At 40.9% G+C, this 22,942-nt stretch overlaps 1 protein-coding gene across 3 annotated transcripts in view; it reads left to right on the forward strand.

Moving 5' to 3' along the window:
* The first annotated feature begins 1,277 nt into the window (after positions 1-1,277).
* Positions 1,278-22,942, forward strand: part of LOC106578343 (zinc finger protein 281) — a 76,812-nt gene continuing 55,147 nt past the window's right edge. The window contains exons 1-5 of one of the 3 annotated variants that reach the window (XM_082965580.1): positions 1,278-1,419; positions 10,672-11,144; positions 12,495-12,593; positions 12,780-12,896; positions 13,555-13,648. In XM_082965580.1, coding sequence (XP_082821706.1) covers positions 10,719-11,144; positions 12,495-12,593; positions 12,780-12,896; positions 13,555-13,648 — 736 coding nt within the window. In that variant the 5' untranslated portion in view covers positions 1,278-1,419; positions 10,672-10,718. Of the gene's footprint in view, positions 1,424-10,671; positions 11,145-12,494; positions 12,594-12,779; positions 12,898-13,554; positions 13,649-22,942 lie in introns of all 3 variants that reach the window. The other 2 variants (XM_045702002.2, XM_082965579.1) reach the window with 2 other exon arrangements.

The raw sequence follows: 22,942 nt of genomic DNA on the forward strand, positions 1-22,942 counted from the left end.
GAAAAATGGGTGTCTGATTATTTCTGGCTGGGTACTCTGCTGACATAATCTAATGTTTTGCTTTCGTTGTAAAGCCTTTTTGAAATCGGACAGTGTGGTTAGATTAACGAGAGTCTTGTCTTTAAATAGCTGTAAAATAGTCATATGTTTGAGAAATTGAAGTAATAGGATTTTTAAGGTATTTGAAATTCGCGCCACTGGATTACACTGGCTGTTACGTAGGTGGGACGAATTCATCCCGCCTAGCCCAGAGAGGTTATAGGACACATCACTGCACTCTATACTTCTCTGTAAACTGGTCATCTCTGTATACCTGTCACAAGACCCACTGGTTGATGCTTATTATTAAAACCCTCTTAGGTCTCACTCCCCCTTATCTGAGATATCTACTGCAGCCCTCATCCTCCACATACAACACCCGTTCTGCCAGTCACATTCTGTTAAAGTTCCCCAAAGCACACACATCCCTGGGTCGCTCCTCTTTTCAGTTCGCTGCAGCTAGCGACTGGAACAAGCTGCAACAAACACTCAAACTGGACAGTTTTCTCAATCTCTTCATTTAAAGACTCAATCCTGGACACTCTTACTGACAGTTGTGGCTGCTTTGCATGATGTATTGTTGTCTCTACCTTCTTGCCCTTTGTGCTGTTGTCTGTGCCCAATAAAGTTTGTACCATGTGTTGCTACCATACTGTGTTGTCATGTATTGCTGCCTTGCTATGTTGTTGTCTTTAGGTCTCTCTTTATGTAATGTGGTGTTGTCTCTCGCCGTGATGTGTGTTTTGTCCTATATATATATATTATTATTATTTTTTTCCGTGCCCGCAGGAGGCCTTTTGGTAGGCCGTCATTGTAAACAAGAATTTGTTCTTAACTGACTTGCCAGGTTAAATAAAGGTTAAATATATAAAAAAGCTAGATCTTGGTGTGTGACAGAGAGACCTAGCTTATCATCACATTAATTTCAAATAATGATACGATGCCAAAAAAAGACTGCCCTTATGATAGTACAATTCATAAATCAATTGATTCATTCACTAAATGTAACAATTTTGTGACTTCTATCACCAGAAGCAGAACTGCATGTGTTTCATCTACAGTGCAATGATGATTGCCCTCACAGAATTAAAAGTGAAACACAATCAAATAAAACGGAATATAGTGGACAATATTCCAGACCAAAATATTCACCTGACAATGGAAAAGTTTGTCACACGACCTTTGGTGACACTAGCCATATCTAGTCATACTGCAGCAGCTCTCTCCTCTCACGACCCGTCTGCTAGACCCATAATTCCCCGCGCCTGGACAAGATGGAAGAAAGCATCGGCCGCAAGACGACAATGTTTTGTCTATAACACCTCAAAGGAACGAACAAGAGAAGAAAATACCAACATGTATAGCCAGTCGCGGTCATGTGTAGGTAAATATTTATTGAACTGTACTTTTATTTCTGAGTACTTGTTGAAATTTGTCAAGTTATAAGCGGTGGAAATGTCAGACGCAAATCGCTTCAGCATGCGAGAGAGACACTCAAAGTCGAGCATCATTGTTTCTCTGTTGCATGGGCCATAATGTGGGGTTTCAGTTGGAGCGGCTAGCTCGTTAGCTAACTGGTAAGCAGAAATTCGGCTCATAGCACCCGTACTATTTGCAGTATGTGGTCTAAAGTTAATGTGCACCGCAGCCCTTGAGTAATGCTATAATTAGAGATGGGTATACTGAGTTAACACTACTCGATAAATAGGCTTGAGCGCCAAAGATAACTATCAAGCTAACGTTTGTTAGTCCGATTTGATTTCACCAGCGTCGTCCCAGCCAAGGACAGCAAGCCAATCGTCTTTCATAAACGGGTAAATAAAACGTTCTGTTATTATACCGGCAACTAGCTAACGTTAGTGTTTGGGTTTTAATAAGACAAATATTTCCTTTGGACAAATTAGATCGTGCGAGCGGTAACGTTGAATCCCTGGCTAATGTTTTGCCAGCATGAGACTAGCTAGCTACTAGCTACCTGAGTTTGATTCAATGGTTTGATATGGCGAATTAGCATTAGGATAACTAGTTTACTAACGCGTACCCATTATTGATTGAGCCGTCACCTTTTAGCGTCTATTGTCATACTGTGAGTCGATTTGTTGTCATCTGTCTTATTGCGTTTTGATAGTATTGCATTTGTGACAGAAGCGAGCATTGTATCAACAGTTGACCAGGACGGCTAACGATATTTGTAGCATGCTAGCTAGCTGCTGGCTATGCATCACAAAAGCCCATCCGCTTACCATAAAATGAAATGTCGCGTAGCCAAATGGTCGGCTAGACTAAACCAAATATTGTGCCTGAGCCATTCGAGGCATCTAGAATTGTCAGCCAGCTAGCAGTTTTACCCCAATGACGTTAGACAAAATTCTGGCTAAATCCGTGGTACAATATGGTTTGCTTTAGTCTAGTTTAGTGGACCCGTGTAATTTGATGTACAATTTTCAGCCGATGGTGAACTGGACAATAGAAAGAGTGTACATTCACCCAAGGCTGAAAAATAGCAGGAGAAGGTTGGCTGAGCTGGAACACTAGCCCGATCCCATAGCAAATTAACGGAACGTCCGCAGAGACTGTTTTGACTGGAGTGACGTTTAGAATTACATTTCGCCTAAATGGCACTACACAAATTATTCATTTTTTTATTTTACCACTACAATATGTTCTTAGGACGAAACGGAAAAATAACAACTCGTGTAGAAAGGTAACATTCGCACCTTTAATGGTGCCAAGTGTGCTATGTCTGCATAACGATGAAGTAGGAAACAAATGGCAACTTCTGACTTTCTGGTCTAGCGTTTGATGACAACGGAATACCAGTCTTACATAATTAGAAAGAGGAGATTCTCATGATTAAAATGGTGTCCAATTACATTTAAAAAAAAATCGAAATATACACATTGTGAGATATTTGGCGAAATAGACAGACATGCCTATATTTCCCCCATAGGAAACAATGGGAAGACTGCAGAGTTCCAACAATATTTTTGTTGTTTACATTTTAACTATAAAACAGTGTGAGCAGGTCTCATTGCCAACAATAGCGAAGCAGGCATTGTGATGTTGAACAATAAGCTGGGAATGGAATGTTCGGAAGGCGAGTTGGTGCCATGCTGCTCAATAGAACTAATATGAGCTGGCAGGGTGAAAAATGCCCTAAAACAAGGTCTGTTTTTTTTCCGTGATTACTTCAAAACTACGGCAACCAGCTGGGACATATGGTAATATTATAAAACTGGGCTCCACGGCAGATGCAATGAACTAGTTTTTATCAGAAAAAAGTGTGTCCAGCCTACCAATGGTTCTTTATTCGTATACTCACTTTGCCAAGGGCAGCAAATTCATGGAGTTCACATCCCCTATAATAAAGTTGAAGTAATTGTCACTTAGTGTCATTTGAATGAGAATATACCATTGCAAATTTTACATTGCAGCACAGTTTTTTGTTTGGCTACAATCCAAGCTGTATATGATACAAAATGCAACTTTGTCTTACACTGGTGAAATGGCACACACTATTCCACATGGGCCTAATGTTATGGTGATGTCTAATTGGTAATAGGCGAGCACAAGGTGGTTTGAGACGGAGGTAACGTTATTTAGTATACACGTCCAAGGAAATACTTATTTGCAGGTTCATTCTCAACACTGCAACAACAAGAAAATATAAGAATACGAACAAAGTAAATGGCTCAGTACAATATAATAAACCTTTTAGCATAAGTATAATAACGTTCCGCTAGCGGAACACCTGCTCCAATATCCAATGATAGGCGTGGCGCGAATTACAAATTCCTCAAAAATACAAAAACTTCAATTTTTCAAACATATGACTATTTCACAGCATTTTAAAGACAAGACTCTCCTTTATCTAACCACAATTCGTGACAAATCTAAATATTCCATTACCGTACTTCGAAGCATGTCAACCGCTGTTTAAAATCCATTTTTATGCCATTTTTCTCGTAAAAAAGCGATAATATTCCGACCGGGAATCTCCTTTTAGCTAAACAGAGGAAAGTAAACAAAGCTTTCGGTCGACGCGGGCACGAGCCTGAGTCTCACAGTACTGTAACCAGCCACTACCCAAACGCGGTACTTTTTTTCAGCCAGAGCCTGCAAAGCCACGATTCAGCTTTTTACCGCCTTCTGAGACCCTATGGCAGCCGTAGGAAGTGTCACGGGACAGCTAAGATCCTCACTCTTCAATAAACAGAGACAAGAAGAACGACACCGCGCGGCCCCCGCGCCGCGGGCCGCCGGCGTATACTCAGACACCATTCAAACAGTTTTAGAAACTTTAGGGTGTTTTCTATCCATATGTAATAAGTATATGCATATTCTAGTTACTGGGTAGGAGTGGTAACCAGATTAAATCGGGCACGTTTTTTTATCCAGCCGTGAAAATACTGCCCCCTAGCCATAACAGGTTAAAACAGTTTTAGAAACTTCAATGTTTTCTATCCAAATCTACAAATTATATGCATATTCTAGTTTCTGGGCCAGAGTAGTAACCTGTTTAATCTCTTACATCTAGACGTTCCGCTAGCGGAACACCTGCTCCAATATCCAATGATAGGCGTGGCGCGAATAACAAATTCCTCAAAAATCCAAAAACAATTTTTCAAACATATGACTATTTTACACCATTTTTTAAAGACAAGACTCTCCTTTATCTAACCACACTGTCCGATTTCAAAAAGGCTTTACAGCGAAAGCAAAACATTAGATTGTCAGAAGAGTACCCAGCCAGAAATAATCAGACACCCATTTTTCAAGCTAGCATATAATGTCACAAAAAACAAAACCACAGCTAAATGCAGCACTAACCTTTGATGATCTTCATCAGATGACACGCCTAGGACATTGTTATACAATACATGCATGTTTTGTTCAATCAAGTTCATATTTATATCAAAGTGATGTGATGCTGGGCTATCTACTTAGAATATTGCAAAATGTGCTTTCACCGAAAAGCTATTTTAAAATCGGACATATTGAGTGCATAGAGGAGTTCTGTATCTATAATTCTTAAAATAATTATGTTTTTTGTGAACGTTTATCGTGAGTAATTTAGTAAATTCACCGGAAGTTTGCGGGGGGTATGCTAGTTCTGAACGTCACATGCTAATGTAAAAAGCTGTTTTTTGATATAAATATGAACTTGATTGAACAAAACATGCATGTATTGTATAACATAATGTCCTAGAAGTGTCATCTGATGAAGATCATCAAAGGTTAGTGCTGCATTTAGCTGTGGTTTGGGTTTATGTGACATTATATGCTAGCTTGAAAAATGGGTGTCTGGTTATTTCTGGCTGGGTACTCTGCTGACATAATCTAATGTTTTGCTTTCGTTGTAAAGCCTTTTTGAAATCGGACAGTGTGGTTAGATTAACGAGAGTCTTGTCTTTAAAATGGTGTAAATAGTCATGTTTGAGAAATTGAAGTAATAGCATTTCTAAGGTGATGTTTTTCCTGATATCAGTCTTGTTTATAATTATTTAGTGATTAAAGCTGGAAATTCTCTGAAATAAATCTGCAATAGAATTGGCTGCAATGGGGAAATCCTAGTCACAGTCCACTGTTGGGTTCACAAGTTTGGACAGTACAGTAGAGTACAGGGTTAGGCGACGTCAACCGCTGTCCTATCATGATTATGTACTCTAAACTGTGATATACAATGGTATTGGCCAAGTCCCCCAATTCTTCTACAAAGTTCCACAAAAATCAACATTGGGCTAAAGCGTGAAATCGCATGCTACAACTGGACGAAACATGATGAAACAATGTTGTTGAAAGCCTGGGTGCAGGTCTAATCTTTTCTTATATTCATTTCTGGTGGAGATTCATGATGGAACAGGTGTGTCTGTCTTGCGCACATGATGGCACAAAGTGACACTCAACTGATGAGGAACGGGCAGGCTTACCATAGTGAGTTAGGTTATAAATCATGGGCTGGATAGAAGCAAAATCTACAGCTTTCAAAGCCTGGTCGCAAATGGGCATACTTCCAAAGTTGGTGCAAAATGGCTTAAAGACAACAAAGTCAAGGTATTGATGTGGCCATCACAAAGCCCTGAACTCAATCCTATAGAACATTTGTGGGCAGACTGAAAAAGCGTGTGCGAGCAAGGAGGCCTACGAACCTGACTCAGTTTCACCAGCTCTGTCAGGAGTAATGGGCCAAAATTCACCCAACTTATTGTGGGAAGCTTGTGGAAGGCTACCCAAAACATTTGACCCAAGTTAAACAATTTAAAGGCAATGCTACCAAATACTAATTGTGTGTGTGTGTGTGTGTGTGTGTGTGTGTGTGTGTGTGTGTGTGTGTGTGTGTGTGTGTGTGTGTGTGTGTGGTGTGTGAACTTCTAACCCACTGGGAAGGTGATTTAAGAAATAAAAGCTGAAATAAATAATTCTCTACTATTATTGACATTTCACATTCTTAAAACAAAGTGGTGATCCTAACTGACCTAAGATAGGGAATTTTTACTGGCATTAAATGTCAGGAATTGAGAAAAACTGAGTTTAAATGCATTTGGCTAAGGTGTATGTAAACTTCAACTGTAACAGGCTATGTATAGATCCACGTTATGGAAACATCTTGAGTGAGATAATACAGTACCAGTGAAAAGTTTGGACACACCTACTGATTCAAGGGTTTTTATTTATTTGTACTATTTTCTACATTGCAGAATAATAGTGAAGATATCAAAACTATTAAATAACACATGGACTCTTGTAGTAACCAAAAAAAGTGTTAAATCAATATATTTTATATTTGAGATTCTTCAAGTTACCACCCTTTGCCTTGTTGACAGCTTTGCACACTCTTGGCATTCGATTTGTTTAACGTTTCTTTGGTTAGTACATGATCCCATAAGTGTTACTTCATAGTTCTGATCTCTTCACTATTATTCTACAAAAATGTACACGTTAAGTTGGCTGAAAATAAACGCAGTTGACAGTGAGAGGTTTCTTTCTTTGCTACGTTTATTAGACAAGTTGTTTTCTACTGCAGCTATTTGCAGGAGAGAAAGAATCTAACAAAACAGGGCAGTTATACTGAGGAGGATATAGGCTGCAAGCCTGCAATCTTGTTGTAAGATATTGGTTTAACCCTGACCATAGGGCTAGACTGGCCCCAGGTGAATGTAGTCAGTGTGCTTACCGTCATCCATTAATTACTTGATTGAATTCATTGGGCTTTGCCTATCTGGAACACGATGCTTGAGTAATTCTTATTTCTATGGAGTGAGGCTATGAAATAGTGGCTGGGTTAAGGTTATCAAGCAAAACCTGTGTTGTGGTTTCTTTTAAGACCTTTTAACACCCTGCTTCTCAAATCAAATTCGACACAAGGGCCGAATACAACGTGTGAAGACTTTACCATGAAATGTTTGATTCTTGTTTAAGCAATTTGAAGCAAATATAATTGGCTAATGTTCCATGTAACATAGCTTCCAGGCAGTTGGAAATGTGGGCTATGGCTAAATAAAATTGCCATGATTAGGTTATTAACCACTGACTAAATGGCAAATATTTAAAGAGGGATACATTTAGACTAAATTTGCCTAGCCCACTGCTATCGTGCAAAGTGCAAGGGGAGCAACATACGTTAATCATGTCACATAAGGTTATCACAGCAGCGGAGTGAAATCAAGGCCATTATTAGCCATGCGAAATATCTCATCGGGTCAACAAAGATTGAAAAAACTACTTTAAAAAAAATATATTATTTAACTAGGCAAGTCCGTTAAGAACAAATTCTTATTAACAATGACAGACTAGGAACAGTGGGTTAACTGTCTTGTTCAGGGGCAGAACGACAGATTTTTACATTGTCAGCTCAGGGATTCAATCTAGCAACATTTCAGTTACTGGCCCAACGCTCTAACCACTAGGCTACCTGCCGCCCTACTTCAGTAAGCTACGGCAAAGCTTAACTTCTTGACTCCACCAAAAATGGAACAAGCAGCTGTGGCCAATAACCGATCCTCCTATTAGGCCTATCATAAACGCTTTAAGACAAATTGAAGTTTTGAACGGTAGCCCATTTCCCAAATGTTCTAATAGCCTACGAATGTACGGTTGTCCTAAAGCTGCCGTTTTCTAAAAGAACAAGAATGAAAGCCTATAGGCTACTCTCAATCACAGCTTTATGCGAGATGTAACAAACAAAAGCCTATTAAGAGAGGATTACCATCCAGTTCAGCTTTAACTTCCTGACTGATGTATTGAGATGTTGCTTTAATATATACACATCATTTTCTTCCCATGATGCCATCTATTTTGTGAAGTACAACAGTCCCTCATGCAGCAAAGCACCCCCACAACATGATGCTGCCACACCCGTGCTTCACGGTTGGGATGGTGTTCTTTGGCTTGCAAGCCTCCCCCTTTTTACTCCAAACATAACAACGGCTATTATGGCCAAACAGTTCTATTTTTGTTTCATCAGACCAGAGAACATTTCTCCAAAAAGTAGTCTTTGTCCCCATGTGCAGTTGCAAACCGTAGTCTGGCTTTTTTATGGTCGTTTTGGAGTAGTGGCTTCTTCCTTGCTGAGCGGCCTTTCAGGTTATGTCAATATAGGACTCGTTTTACTGTGGACATAAATACTTTTGTGCCTGTTTCCTCCAGCATTTTCACAAGGTCCTTTGCTGTTGTTCTGTGATGGATTTGCACTTTCCCACCAAAGTACGTTCATCTCTAGGAGACAGAACGCGTCTCCTTCCTGAGCGGTATGATGGCTGCGTGGTCCCATGGTGTTTATTCTTACGTACTATTATTTGTAGAGATGAACGTGGTACCTTCAGGCGTTTGGAAATTGCTCCCAAGGTCCCGTGTGGCTCAGTTGGTAGAGCATGGTGTTTGCAACGCCAGGGTTGTGGGTTCGATTCCCACAGGGGACCAGTACGGAGGGAAAAAAAGTATGAAATGTATGCATTCACTACTGTAAGTCGCTCTGGATAAGAGCGTCTGGTAAATGACTAAAATGTAAATGTATAAGTGAAATAATCTGTCTGAAAACAATTGTTGGAAAAATTACTTGTCATGCACAAAGTAGATGTCCTAACCGACTTGCCAAAACTATAGTTTGTTAATAACCTGTTGGGGCTAGGGGGCAGTATTTTCACAGCCGGATAAAAAACGTACCCGATTTAAACTGGTTACTACTCTTTTCCAGAAATGAGAATATGCATATAATTTGTATATTTGGATAGAAAACACTTTAAAGTTTCTAAAACTGTTTGAATGGTGTCTGTGAGTATAACAGAACTCATATAGCAGCCAAAAACCTGAGAAGATTACAAGCAGGAAGTGGCCTGTCTGACAATTTGTGGTCCAACTGTTGCATCTCTATCGAAAATACAGTATCTTTGGGGTTACGTGACACGTTCTAAGGCTTCCATTGGCTCTCTGAAGGCGCCAGAATGTGGATTGGGGCGTCTGCTGTCTCTGGGCAAGGTTAAGGAGCTCTGTTTGTGAGTGGTCAGCCTAGTGGCTCAGAGACAGGAGATGCGCGGTCATGAGACTACTCCATTTTTTTCTTCACCTGTTTGAATGAATACAAGGTTGTCCGGTTGGAATATTATCGCTATTTTACGAGAAAAATCGCATAAAAATGGATTTTAAACACCGTTTGACATGCTTCTAAGTATGATAAAGGAACATTTTGAAATTTTTCGTCACGAAATGCGCCCACGCGTCACCGTTTGGATAGTTACCTGAATGCACGAACAAAAAAGAGCTATTTGGATATAACTATGGATTATTTGGAACCAAAACAACATTTGTTGTTGAAGTAGAAGTCCTGGGAGTGCATTCTGACGAAGAACAGCAAAGGTAATCCAATTTTTGTAATAGTAATTCTGAGTTTACTAAGCCTCGACGTTGGCGAGTGTCTGAATAGCTAGCCGTGATGGCCGAGCAATGTACTCAGAATATTGCAAAATGTGCTTTTGCCGAAAAGCTATTTTAAAATCTGACACCGCGATTGCATAAAGGAGTTCTGTATCTATAATTCTTAAAATAATTTATGTATTTTGTGAACGTTTATGCGGAGTAATTTAGTAAATTCACCGGAAGTTTTCGGTGGGTATGCTAGTTCTGAACATCACATGCTAATGTAAAAAGCTGTTTTTTGATATAAATATGAACTTGATTGAACAAAACATGCATGTATTGTATAACATAATGTCCTAGGAGTGGCATCTGATGAAGATCATCAAAGGTTAGTGCTGCATTTAGCTGTGGTTTGGGTTTTTGTGACATATGCTTGCTTTGAAAATGGCTGTGTGATTATTTCTGGCTGGGTACTCTTCTGACATAATCTGTTTTGCTTTCGCTGTAAAGCCTTTTTGAAATCGGATAATGTGGTTGGATTAACGAGAGTCTTATCTTTCAAATGTGTAAAATAGTCATATGTTTGAGAAATTGAAGTTATAGCATATTTTAAGGTTTTTGTATTTCGCGCCACGGTATACCACTGGCTGTTGAATAGAGTGGGACGCTCACGTTAACAAGAAATTTGTGGAGTGGTTGAAAAACAAGTTTTAATGACTCCAATCTAAGTGTATGTAAACTTCCGACTTCAACTGTATCCTTTCTTCCCTTCTCTTTAAGGACACCCCTCCCTGGCCCCATCTAGTGTTTCCCCTCCTGCACTTGCCATGAGTATTATCCTAGACAAGCTAGGCAACGAGTTTCTGCAAAGCAACGGGGGCATGGACCCCAACTTCACTTCGGGTATGCTCATGTTTAGCCACCTGCCGCCCGTCACCAGCTTCACCCGCCTGACTTCGCAGTCAGTCATGGGGGGCAACCAACCCCAGGAGATGATCCTAAAAAAGGAACGTGACTCTCCTCCCCACGCCGGCAGCTTCCTCCATGGCATGGGCATCAAGCAGGAGCGGATGAGCGAGCTGGACTATCGTGTACCCCTCTATAGTGGAGGAGGACTGGGTGGCAGCTGTGGCGGAGGAGGGGACATGCGGAAGGGCAATGAGATGCTGGAGATGCAGTTTGGTGGAGGTCACCACCACAACCATCAGAACATGCTCCTGCATGATCTCAGCAACGGCCGAATTGGAGAGCTGGTGAGAGCCAAGTTTGCTGTGGGTGTTGTAGTTTGTGGCTGAAGAGGGGCATCAGTCAATAAATATAGTTTGTTGATTGGTTACGTATGCTTTTTAACGTTTTCCACTTTGGTACTCCGAAGGTTTTTTCTGTATCAAAAAGGAGTTTAGGTGGTGGGTGTGGCAATGGGCACGGTCAGCGCGGCTGAGTTTCTAACAACATTTTAGAGGCTCCCATCTTGGTGCTCTATTTTATGTATATTTGTTACATTACAGACTTTTTTTCACCTCATTCTACACACAATACCCCATAATGACAAAGCAAAAACAGGTTTTTAGAAGTATTCAGACCCCTTGCTATGGGACTCGAAATTGAGCTCAGGTACGTCCTGTTTCCATTGATCATCCTTGAGGTGTTTCTACAACTTGATTGGAGTCCACCTGTCGTAAATGTAATTGATTGGACATGATTTGTAAAGGCACACACCTGTCTACATAAGGTCCCACAGTTGACAGTGCATATCAGAGCAAAAACCAAGCCATGAGGTCGAAGGAATTGTCCATAGAGCTCCGAGACAGGATTGTGTCGAGGCACCGGTCTGGGGAAGAGTACCAAAACATTTCTGCAGCATGGATGGTCCTCAAGAACACAGCATCCATTCTTAAATGGAAAAAGTTTGGAACCACCAAAACTCCTCCTAGAGCTGGACCCCTGGCCAAACTGAGCAATCGGGGGAGAAGAGCCTTGGTCAGGGAGGTGACCAAGAAACCTACAGACCTCCAGAGTTCCTCTGTGGAGATGGGAGAACCTTCCAGAAGGACAACCATCTCTGCAGCCTCATGTCTGGAGGAAACCTTGCACCATCGCTATCATCCCTATTGTGAAGCAACGGTGGTGGCAGCATAATGCTTTGGTGGTGTTTTTCAGCGGCAGGGACTGGGAGACTAGTCAGGATTAAGGGAAAGGTGAACGGAGGTGTTGCCAGAGAATTGAATGTTTATTTCTCTACCATAAGCCGCCTCAAATGTCATTTTAGAGAATTTGACAGTACCTCCAATCGGCCTCTCATCCGCTGACCATGTGTAACCACGCCTGACCAGGACCTCTACTTCCGGGCTTCTTCGCTTATGGGATCGTTTGTGACCAGCCACACAGACAGCTGATGAAACGGAGGAGTATTTCTGTCTATAATAAAGCGTTTTTTCGGGCTAAAACTGATTTTTATTTTTTTTACAGCCCGCCCATGTCAGAAAAATCCCTGATTCACTCTATAAAGATAGAAATCGGTTATCAGTATAGGACCGATAGCTCCTTTTGAGAATATTCACACTGTGTATGGTATCTGTCTACATGGCCAACCTTGTCCTCAGGTGTCTGGAAGACCAGTGAAAGGGACAAAAGAGTCGTCGGGAAGAAGACGGAAGAGCGACGGGGAAGGGAAAGCCAGAAGAAAACGTGGAGATCACAAGGTAGAACCCAACACATCTCTAACGTTCACATAAATTTGCATTTGAGTCAAAGCTACCAGAATGTCGCACAACAGTTCACTTTTGCGGTAGTCTTGTCAACCCCCTCACACAACACGTTTTGTATACTTCGACGTAGCAGCACAAACGCGTTATTCTGACCTTTAATTCTGTCGGTCACCTGCACAGATGTTGGACGGCGAAGGGGGCGGCCTGTCTCCCAACTCCAAACCACACATCTGCGAGCACTGCAACGCCGCCTTTCGCAGCTCCTACCACCTCCGCAGACACGTACTCATTCACACAGGTGAGTGGCTTTCATTGATTTATGCATGAGAATTCTTTGTTCATTTGGTGCATTTGTTTTAGCTCGACTGTGGCACCGGGTGGGTGAAGTGTGTACTTTTTAGATCAGTCTATTGGTCCTAAACTGAAATCCTCACCCACCCAAGGCACCAGGTGAACTAAAATGATTTGTGTAGCATGGATGTGATAATTTGTGTGATGCAATGAATATTCTCTAAATGCTGAGGTAATGTAAATGACTCACATTTCTTGCAGGAGTTCTGACTCATTGACGCAAAGGGAAATTCTGTTATTTTTTGTCTATAAAGTGAATGTTCAGCCAAATTACAAATTTATATAGAAATGTCCTTACCTTGAAAGTGATCTATGGACAAGGAGAGACTGCAATTCACGCTGTAGTTTCGGTAAACAAGACACCAAAGCGTGTATTGCTGTTTTTGTCCTATGACTGCTTTCAACGTAAGGAAACAAATCTAAATGTGTCATTTGGGGGAACCATCCCTTTAGGATTTCACTCTTAACATTTTCTTCTTCTGCAGTGTTACTCCAAATTATCCAATTTAATCAACTGACACTCCCCACCCTTCTTGAGTAAAGCCAACCTCTGCTTTCCCTCACTGATAGTCAATTAATGTGGAGAGTGGGTGATTGTATTTCTGATCGCACAGGTGAGAGGCCTTTCCGGTGCAGTCAGTGTAACATGAGCTTTATCCAGAAGTATCTGCTGCAGCGGCATGAGAAGATCCACAGCGGTGAGTTTTGCCAATAACCTATGACAGTCAAAGCTGTGGTCAATTCCATTTAAATTCAGGAACTAATCTCAAATTCAGAGGCAAAATTGGAATTTCAGTTTACTTCCCGAAATGAAATTGAACCCAGTGTGCAATTTAAAACATTTCAGCTGAGCATTTCATGCTTTTAGAGGTCGTTTAGATAATTAAAAAATAATCATGGGTTTTCTATTTTGGTTTTGATTTCTTTTTAAACATGAAATGCTCTGTGCGTTGTGGATTGAATGCTGTAACAATACAGAATCAAGCAATTAATATAAGTCCCATGATGGTAGTGACTGCCCCATTGTTGCTTATCACTTACAGTACCAGTCAAAAGTTTGGACACCTACTCGTTAAAGAGTTTTTCTTTATTTTTACTATTTTCTACATTGTAGAATAATAGTGAAGACATCAAAACTATGAAATAACACACATGGAATCATGTAGTAACCAAACAATTGGTATTTTTCAAAGTAGCCACCTTTTGCCTTGATGACAGCTTTGCAAACTCTTGGCATTCTCTCAGCCAGCTTCATGAGGTAGTCACCTGGAATGCGTTTCAATTAACAGGTGTGCCTTAAATGTTAATTAGTGGATTTTTTTTTCTTAATGTGTTTGAGCCAGTCAGTTGTGTAGGGTGGTATACAGAAGATGGCCCTATTCGGTAATAGACCAAGTCCATATTATGGCAAGAACAGCTCAAATAAAGAGAAATGACAGTGCATTACTTTAAGACATGAAGGTCAGTTAATCTGTAAAATTTCAAGAACTTTGAAAGTTTCTTCAAGTGCAGTCGCAAAAACCATCAAACGCTATGATGAGACTGGCTCTCATGAGGACCGCCACAGGAAAGGAAGACCCAGAGTTACCTCTGCTGCGGAGGATAAGTTCATTAGAATTACCAGCCTTAGAAATTGCAGCCCAAATAAATGCTTCAGAGTCAACAGACACATCTCAAAATAAACTGTTCAGAGGATTCTGTGTGAATCAGGCCTTCATGGTTGAATTGCTGCAAAGAAACCACTACTAAAGGACACCAATAAGAAGGAGAGACTTGCTTGGGCCAAGAAACACAAGCAATGGACATTCGACCGGTGGAAATCTGTCCTTTGGTCTGATGAGTCCAAATGTGAGATTTATGGTTCCAACCGCCCTGTCTTTGTGAGACGCAGAGTAGGTAAATGGATGGTCTCCGCATATGTGGTTCCCTCCGTGAAGCATGGGGGAGATAGTGTGGGGGTGATTTTCTGGTGACACTGTCAGTGATTTATTCAGAATTCAAGGCACACTTAACCAGCATGGCTACCACAGCATTCTGCAGCGAAACGCCATCCCATCTGGTTTGGGCTTAGTGGGACTGGCATTTGTTTTTCAACAGGACAATGACCCAACACACCTCCAGGCTGTGTAAGGCCTATTTGACCAAGGAGAAGAGTAATTGAGTGCTGCGTCAGATGACCTGGCCTCCACAATCACCCAACCTCAACCCAATTGAGATGGTTCGGGATGAGTTGGACCGCAGAGTGAATGAAAAGCAACCAACAAGTGTTCAGCATATGTGGGAACTCCTTCAAAAATGAAAAGCATTCCAGGTGAAGCTGGTTGAGAGAATGCCAGAGTGCAAAGCTGTCAAGGCAAAGGGTGGCTACTTTGAAGAGTCTCAGATATAAAATGTCTATCACTTTCTTTGGTTACTACACGATTTTATGTGTTATTTCATAGTTAAGATGTCTTCTATTCTACAATGTAGAAAATAGTAAAAATAAAGAAACCCTTCAATGAGTAGGTGTCAACTTTAGACTGGTACTATATTAACCATAATGTATTCATATTAATTTACTTCAAAATATTTCGGTTGTGTATATTACATTTTGTTTTAGTTGATGACTTTATTTAACTTGTTATGGATAGGGGGCAGTATTTTCACGGCCGGATAAAAAACGTACCCGATTTAATCTGATTATTACTCCTGCCCAGAAACTAGAATATGCATATAATTATTAGCTTTGGATAGAAAACACTCCAAAGTTTCTAAAACTGTTTCAATGGTGTCTGTGAGTATAACAGAACTCATTTGGCAGGCCAAAACCTGAGAAGATTCCAAACAGGAAGCGCCCTCTGACTATTTCTTGGCCTTCTTGATCATCTCTATCCAAAACAGGGGATCTCTGCTGTAACGTGACATTTTCTAACGCTCTCAGAAGGCGCCAGAACGTTGAATGATGACTTTGCAGGCCATGGCTGAAAAACAGTAGCGCATTTGGATAGTGGTCGATCTGAGAACAAAGAGACTGGGGGCGCGTGCACGAGACGACTCCATGTTTTCATTTTTTCGTCTTTGAACGAAAACAGGGTTTCCCGGTCGGAAAAATATTATCGCTTTTTACGAGACAAATCGCATAAAAATGTATTTTAAACAGCGTTTGACATGCTTCGAAGTACGGTAATGGAATATTTTGAAATCTTTTGTCATCACCCTTCTTTACCCTTCGGATAGTGTCTTGAACGCACGAACAAAACGCCGCTATTTGGATAAAACTATGGATTATTTGGAACCAAACCAACATTTGTTATTGAAGTAGAAGTCCTGGGAGTGCATTCTGATGAAGAACAACAAAGGTAATCCAATTTTTCTTATAGTAAATCTGAGTTTTGTGAGCACCAAACTTGGTGGGTGTCAAAATAGCTAGCCATGATGGCCGGGCTATCTACTCAGATTATTGCAAAATGTGCTTTCACCGAAAAGCTATTTTAAAATCGGACACCGCGATTGCATAAAGGAGTTCTGTATCTATAATTCTTAAAATAATTTATGTTTTTTGTGAACATTTATCGTGAGTAATTTAGTAAATTCACCGGAAGTGTTCGGTGGGAATGCTAGTTCTGAACGTCACATGCTAATGTAAAAAGCTGGTTTTTGATATAAATATGAACTTGATTGAACAAAACATGCATGTATTGTATAACATAATGTCCTAGGAGTGTCATCTGATGAAGATCATCAAAGGTTAGCGCTGCATTTAGCTGTGGTTTTGGTTTATGTGACATTATATGCTAGCTTGAAAAATGGGTGTCTGATTATTTCTGGCTGGGTACTCTGCTGACATAATCTAATGTTTTGCTTTTTGAAATCGGACAGTGTGGTTAGATAAAGGAGAGTCTTGTCTTTTAAAATGGTGTGAAATAGTCATATGTTTGAAATATGGAAGTTTTGGGATTTTTGAGGAATTTGTAATTCGTGCCACGCCTATCATTGGATATTGGAGCAGGTGTTCCGCTAGCGGAACGTCTAGATGTAAGAGGTTAATTCCAGAACATCTCATCTCTATAGAGATGCTGTCTGACAATCCCAATTTTAGTAGTTCTTCAAAGTAAATCATACTTTTTTGACTGCTGAATACAAGTACAAACTATCAAAATCTTAGATTAGGGATCAGTGACCCTGTTACTGGAGTGCCGCAGATACTGCAGGATTATGTCCCAACTAGGCACCACACTGAGCTACAGTGGGGGGGGAAAGTATTTGATCCCCTGCTGATTTTGTACGTTTGCCCACTGACAAAGAAATGATCAGTCTATAATTTTAATGATAGGTTTATTTGAACGGTGAGAGACAGAATAACAACAAAAAAATCCAGAAAAACGCATATCAAAAATGTTAAAAGGATTTGCATTTGAGGGAAATAAGTATTTGACCCCTCCGCAAAACATGACTTAGTACTTGGTGGCAAAACCCTTGTTGGCAATCACAGAGGTCAGACGTTTCTTGTAGTTGGCCACCAGGTTTGCACACATCTCAGGAGGGATTTTGTCCCACTCCTCTTTGCAGATCTTCTCCAAGTCATTAAGGTTTCGAGGTTGATGTTTGGCAACTCGAACCTTAAGTTCCCTCCACAGATTTTCTATGGGATTAAGGTCTGGAGACTGGCTAGGCCACTCCAGGACCTTAATGTGCTTCTTCTTAAGCCACTCCTTTGTTCCCTTGGCCGTGTGTTTTGGGTCATTGTCATGCTGGAATACCCATCCACGACCCATTTTCAATGCCCTGGCTGAGGGAAGGTGGTTCTCACCCAAGATTTGACAGTACATGACCCCGTCAAATGATGCGGTGAAGTTGTCCTGTCCCCTTAGCAGAAAAACACCCCCAAAGCATAATGTTTCCACCTCCATGTTTGACGGTGGAGATGGTGTTGTTGGGGTCATAGGCAGCATTCCTCCTCCTCCAAACACGGCGAGTTGATGTCAAAGAGCTCCATTTTGGTCTCATCTGACCACGACACTTTCACCAGTTGTCCTCTGAGTCATTCAGATGTTCATTGGCAAACTTCAGACGGGCATGTATATTTTTTCTTGAGCAGGGGGACCTTGCGGGCACTGTAGGATTTCAGTCCTTCACGGCGTAGTGTGTTACCAATTGTTTTCTTGATGACTATGGTCCCAGCTGCCTTGAGATCATTGACAAGATCCTCCCGTGTAGTTCTGGGCTGATTCCTCACCGTTCTCATGATCATTGCAACTCCACGAGGTGAGATCTTGCATGGAGCCCCAGGCTGAGGGATATTGACAGTTCTTTTGTGTTTGGTCCATTTGCGAATAATCGCACCAAATGTTGTCACCTTCTCACCAAGCTGCTTGGCGATGGTCTTGTAGCCCATTCCAGCCTTGTGTAGGTCTACAATCTTGTCCCTGACATCCTTGGAGAGCTCTTTGGTCTTGGCCATGGTGGAGAGTTTGGCATCGGATTTGATTGATTGCTTCTGTGGACAGGTGTCTTTTTATACAGGTAACAAACTGAGATTAGGAGCACTCCCTTTAAGAGCGTGCTCCTAATCTCAGCTCGTTACCTGTATAAAAGACACATGGGAGCCAGAAATCTTTCTGATTGAGAGGGGGTCAAATACTTATGTCCCTCATTAAAATGCATATCAATTTATAACATTTCTGACATGCGTTTTTCTGGATATTTTTGTTGTTATTCTGTCTCTCACTGTTCAAATAAACCTACCATTAAAATTATAGACTGATCCTTTCTTTGTCAGTGGGCAAATGTACAAAATCAGCAGGGGATCAAATACTTTTTCCCCCCACTGTACTTAGCTAATTGAGCAGTTCAGTGATTGCCTCAATTCAACACACCTGGTTTTCCAGGTCAGATAAATCAAAAACATGAAGTGCCTGCGGCACTCTAGGACATGACTTAGCCTCTCTGGGGTCGGTGGGACGAAATCGTCCCACCTACGTAACAGCCAGTGGAATCCTGTGGCGCGTTATTCAAATACCTTAGAAATGCTATTACTTCAATTTCTCAAACATATGACTATTTTACACCATTTTAAAGACAAGACTCTCGTTAATCTAACCACACTGTCCGATTTCAAAAAGGCTTTACAACGAAAGCAAAACATTAGATTATGTCAGCAGAGTACCCAGCCAGAAATAACCAGACACCCATTTTTCAAGCTAGCATATAATGTCACATAAACCACAGCTAAATGCAGCACTAACCTTTGATGATCTTCATCAGATGACAACCCTAGGACATTATGTTATACAATACATGCATGTTTTGTTCAATCAAGTTCATATTTATATCAAAAACCAGCTTTTTACATTAGCATGTGACGTTCAGAACTAGCATACCCCCCGCAAACTTCCGGTGAATTTACTAAATTACTCACGATAAACGTTCCCAAAAAACATAATTATTTTAAGAATTATAGATACAGAACTCCTCTATGCACTCGCTATGTCCGATTTTAAAATAGCTTTTCGGTGAAAGCACATTTTGCAATATTCTAAGTAGATAGCCCGGCATCACAGGGCTAGCAATTTACACACCCACCAAGTTTAGCCCTCACCAAAGTCAGATTTACTATAAGAAAAATGTTATTACCTTTGCTGTTCTTCGTCAGAATGCACTCCCAGGACTTCTACTTCAATAACAAATGTTGGTTTGGTCCCAAATAATCCATAGTTATATCCAAATAGCGGCGTTTTGTTCGTGCGTTCAAGACACTATCCGAAAGGGTAAATAAGGGTTACGCGCCCGACGCGTTTCGTGACAAAAAAATTCTAAATATTCCATTACCGTACTTCGAAGCATGTCAACCGCTGTTCAAAATCAATTTTTATTCCATTTTTCTTGTAAAAACGCGATAATATTCCGACCGGGAATCTGTGTTTTAGTACAAAGAGAGAGAAACGAAAAACATGGTGTCGCCCCGTGCACGCGCCTCAGCTCATTGTCCTCTGATAGACCACTTAACCAAAGGCGCTAAAGTTTTTCAGCCAGCGGCTGGAATTACATCATTCAGCTTTTTCCCGGGTTCTGAGAGCCTATGGGAGCCGTAGGAAGTGTCACGTTACAGCAAAGATCCTAAATTTTCAATAAACAGAGCCAAGAAGCCCAAGGAATGGTCAGAGAGGGTACTTCCTGTACAGAATCTTCTCAGGTTTTGGCCTGCCATATGAGTTCTCTTATACTCACAGACACCATTCAAACAGTTTTAGAAACTTTAGGGTGTTTTCTATCCAAAGCCAATAATTATATGCATATTCTAGTTACTGGGCAGGAGTAGTAACCAGATTAAATCGGGTACGTTTTTTATTCGGCCGTGCAAATACTGCCCCCTATCCCCAACAGGTTAAATAATGTATTTTCATATAGAGAACTCGCGAAGCAACTGCTCTGTATCCCTCTCGTGCATTGTTTTCTCTTTTACGTAGCCGGCGTAAAAGAAACGCAGGACGGACAAGTTTGGATTATGGTCATTGTAGTTAATTCCCACATTTTCTTCAACTATGTAGAATATTGATTGGCCTGTTTGAAACTACAGCTCTCTACTACATAGCACAGTTAGGGCTTGATCTGATTTCTTTCTTGAGAAACTGCAATGTGCTTATTGAGCTTACAGGGGAAAAAAGTACAAAATGTAATTAAAATTCATTTTAATCTCCAAGAACAGGAAAACATAGCTAAAATGCTGTCAATGCTCACCAAAACAATATTTTTTATAAAAATGGAAAGTAGAGTATTTTGTGTCAGATATGCATATACAGGGCAGGAGTGTGGACGAACAAGACAACAAAGTTGAACTTCTGGTAACAAGGTGCAAACTTTAGAAGATTAACTGCATCAGCGAGAAAACCGATCGAGACAAAATATGAGAAGAATGTCTCTACTGGAAGACAAGGGAAAAAGGGACCTGTCCAGCTACGTGATCAAGCTGATATCGGAGGAGCTTGGTGCGGATGTATCACTGGAGGATCTGGAGTGATGACATCAGATCAGCATGAAGCAGAAGAACTCTAAATACCCTTACATGGTCATCTTTAAGGTGTGGAACTATCAGACCAAAGTCAACATTCTGAGGGCACAGGGGGGAAAGGAGATCAAGATCCAGGGCCAGTCCATTCCATTCATCCAGGACCTGTCTGCTAGGCTAAGGGAAGAAATACAAATCTGATCAGTCACTAGAGGAAAAAGGTCTTAACTCTGATTCCCGGCAGTACTGTGGGTATGTAAGCGAACACAGAGAAGGGAGTTTAAGCGCCAGTGAACACCTGAATATGCTGCAGGAAACCTTTCCACTTGAAGGCTGAGGAGATGCAGAAGTGGAAAAAACATAAGCACACTAGGCTACCTACAGTGATGCCCAAGACAGCTTATCGTAAATTGAAACCGTAAATTGAAACCATACCCCCCCTCCCCCACAATTCAATCTAGACTCTATTGTCCCCAAGTAACTGTTCTTCTCTAGGAAGTAACAATAGAATTAGCTGATACCAATGATATACATGGACACTGAAAATACAATAAAAAAAGAGGAAATACAGCATTTAAGTCCAATTGTCAGTTCTATAGATTTGTCTGTGCACATGAATGGGAAAGTGAATCGGGGTGAATTTGTGTATGGGTGGGAGAGTGTGTGTGTGTGTGTGTGTGTGTGTGTGTGTGTGAAGGAGAATGAGCAAGGTAGATGTATAGAAGAGTGTAAATGTTTTTGACAAGAAGAGAGGGGGAAAAGACAGTTTGGGAGAAACTTGCCCTGGGTCGGTAAGGAAGGGGAAGGTGGTGATAAGATTGGCTTGGTGGTGGGGCTGGCAAGCTTGGTAAACGATGGGATGGTGGGACTCGTAAACTGAATAAGAGTTCTGGACAGATTAGGAAAATATGTGGATTCATTGCTTGTCATGACTAAGATTTTAATGGTGGGAATATGGGCGAATGGAGAGGGGCAATAGCCGGGGGATTGGGATGGGGTGACTGGGAGGGTATCAGGCACTTCTCTGAGGTGTTCGTGGGGCCTCCAGTCATCCCATTTCAGTTTCTCAAGGGATCCATTCACCCCAAGTAGACCCCCACCAGCCTCTATACTTTCACTTATAAGGTTATACAAACCAACGGGCCTTAAATTTCAGTCTTTCTTCAGATATGTGTACAATGTATGTATCCACAGGTTTTTGGGGGTTACATTAGGAGAGGACTCTGCACTAAAAAAAGGCATAGCAACTCAAGTACAAAATCATACTTAAATTTGTTTTTTGTTAACCTCTCTGGGGCAGGCGGGACGAATTCGTCCCACCTATGTAACAGCCAGTTGAATCCTGTGGCGCGATTTTCAAAACCTTTGAAATGCTATTACTTCAATTTCTCAAACATATGACTATTTTACAGCTATTTAAAGACAAGACTCTCGTTAATCTAAGCACACTGTCCGATTTCAAAAAGGCTTTACAACGAAAGCAAAACATTAGATTATGTCAGCAGAGTACCAAGCCAGAAATAATCAGACACCCATTTTTCAAGCTAGAATATAATGTCACAAAAACCCAGAAGACAGCTAAATGCAGCACTAACCTTTGATGATCTTCATCAGATGACAACCCTAGGACATTATGTTATACAATACATGCATGTTTTGTTCAATCAAGTTCATATTTATATCAAAAACCAGCTTTTTACATTAGCATGTGACGTTCAGAACTAGCATACCCCCCGCAAACTTCCGGCGAATTCACTAACAATTTACTAAATTACTCAAGATAAACGTTCACAAAAAGCATAACAATTATTTTAAGAATTATAGATACAGAACTCCTCTATGCACTCGATATGTCCGATTTTAAAATAGCTTTTTGGTGAAAGCACATTTTGCAATATTCTAAGTACATAGCCCAGCCATCACAGGGCTAGCTATTTAGACACCCGGCAAGTTTAGCACTCACCAATATCCCACTTCCTGCATGAAATCTTCTCAGGTTTTTGCCTGC

This window comes from Salmo salar, chromosome 19 (assembly GCF_965601325.2).
Source record: "Salmo salar chromosome 19, fSalSal1, whole genome shotgun sequence".
NCBI classification, from domain to species: Eukaryota; Metazoa; Chordata; class Actinopteri; order Salmoniformes; family Salmonidae; genus Salmo; species Salmo salar.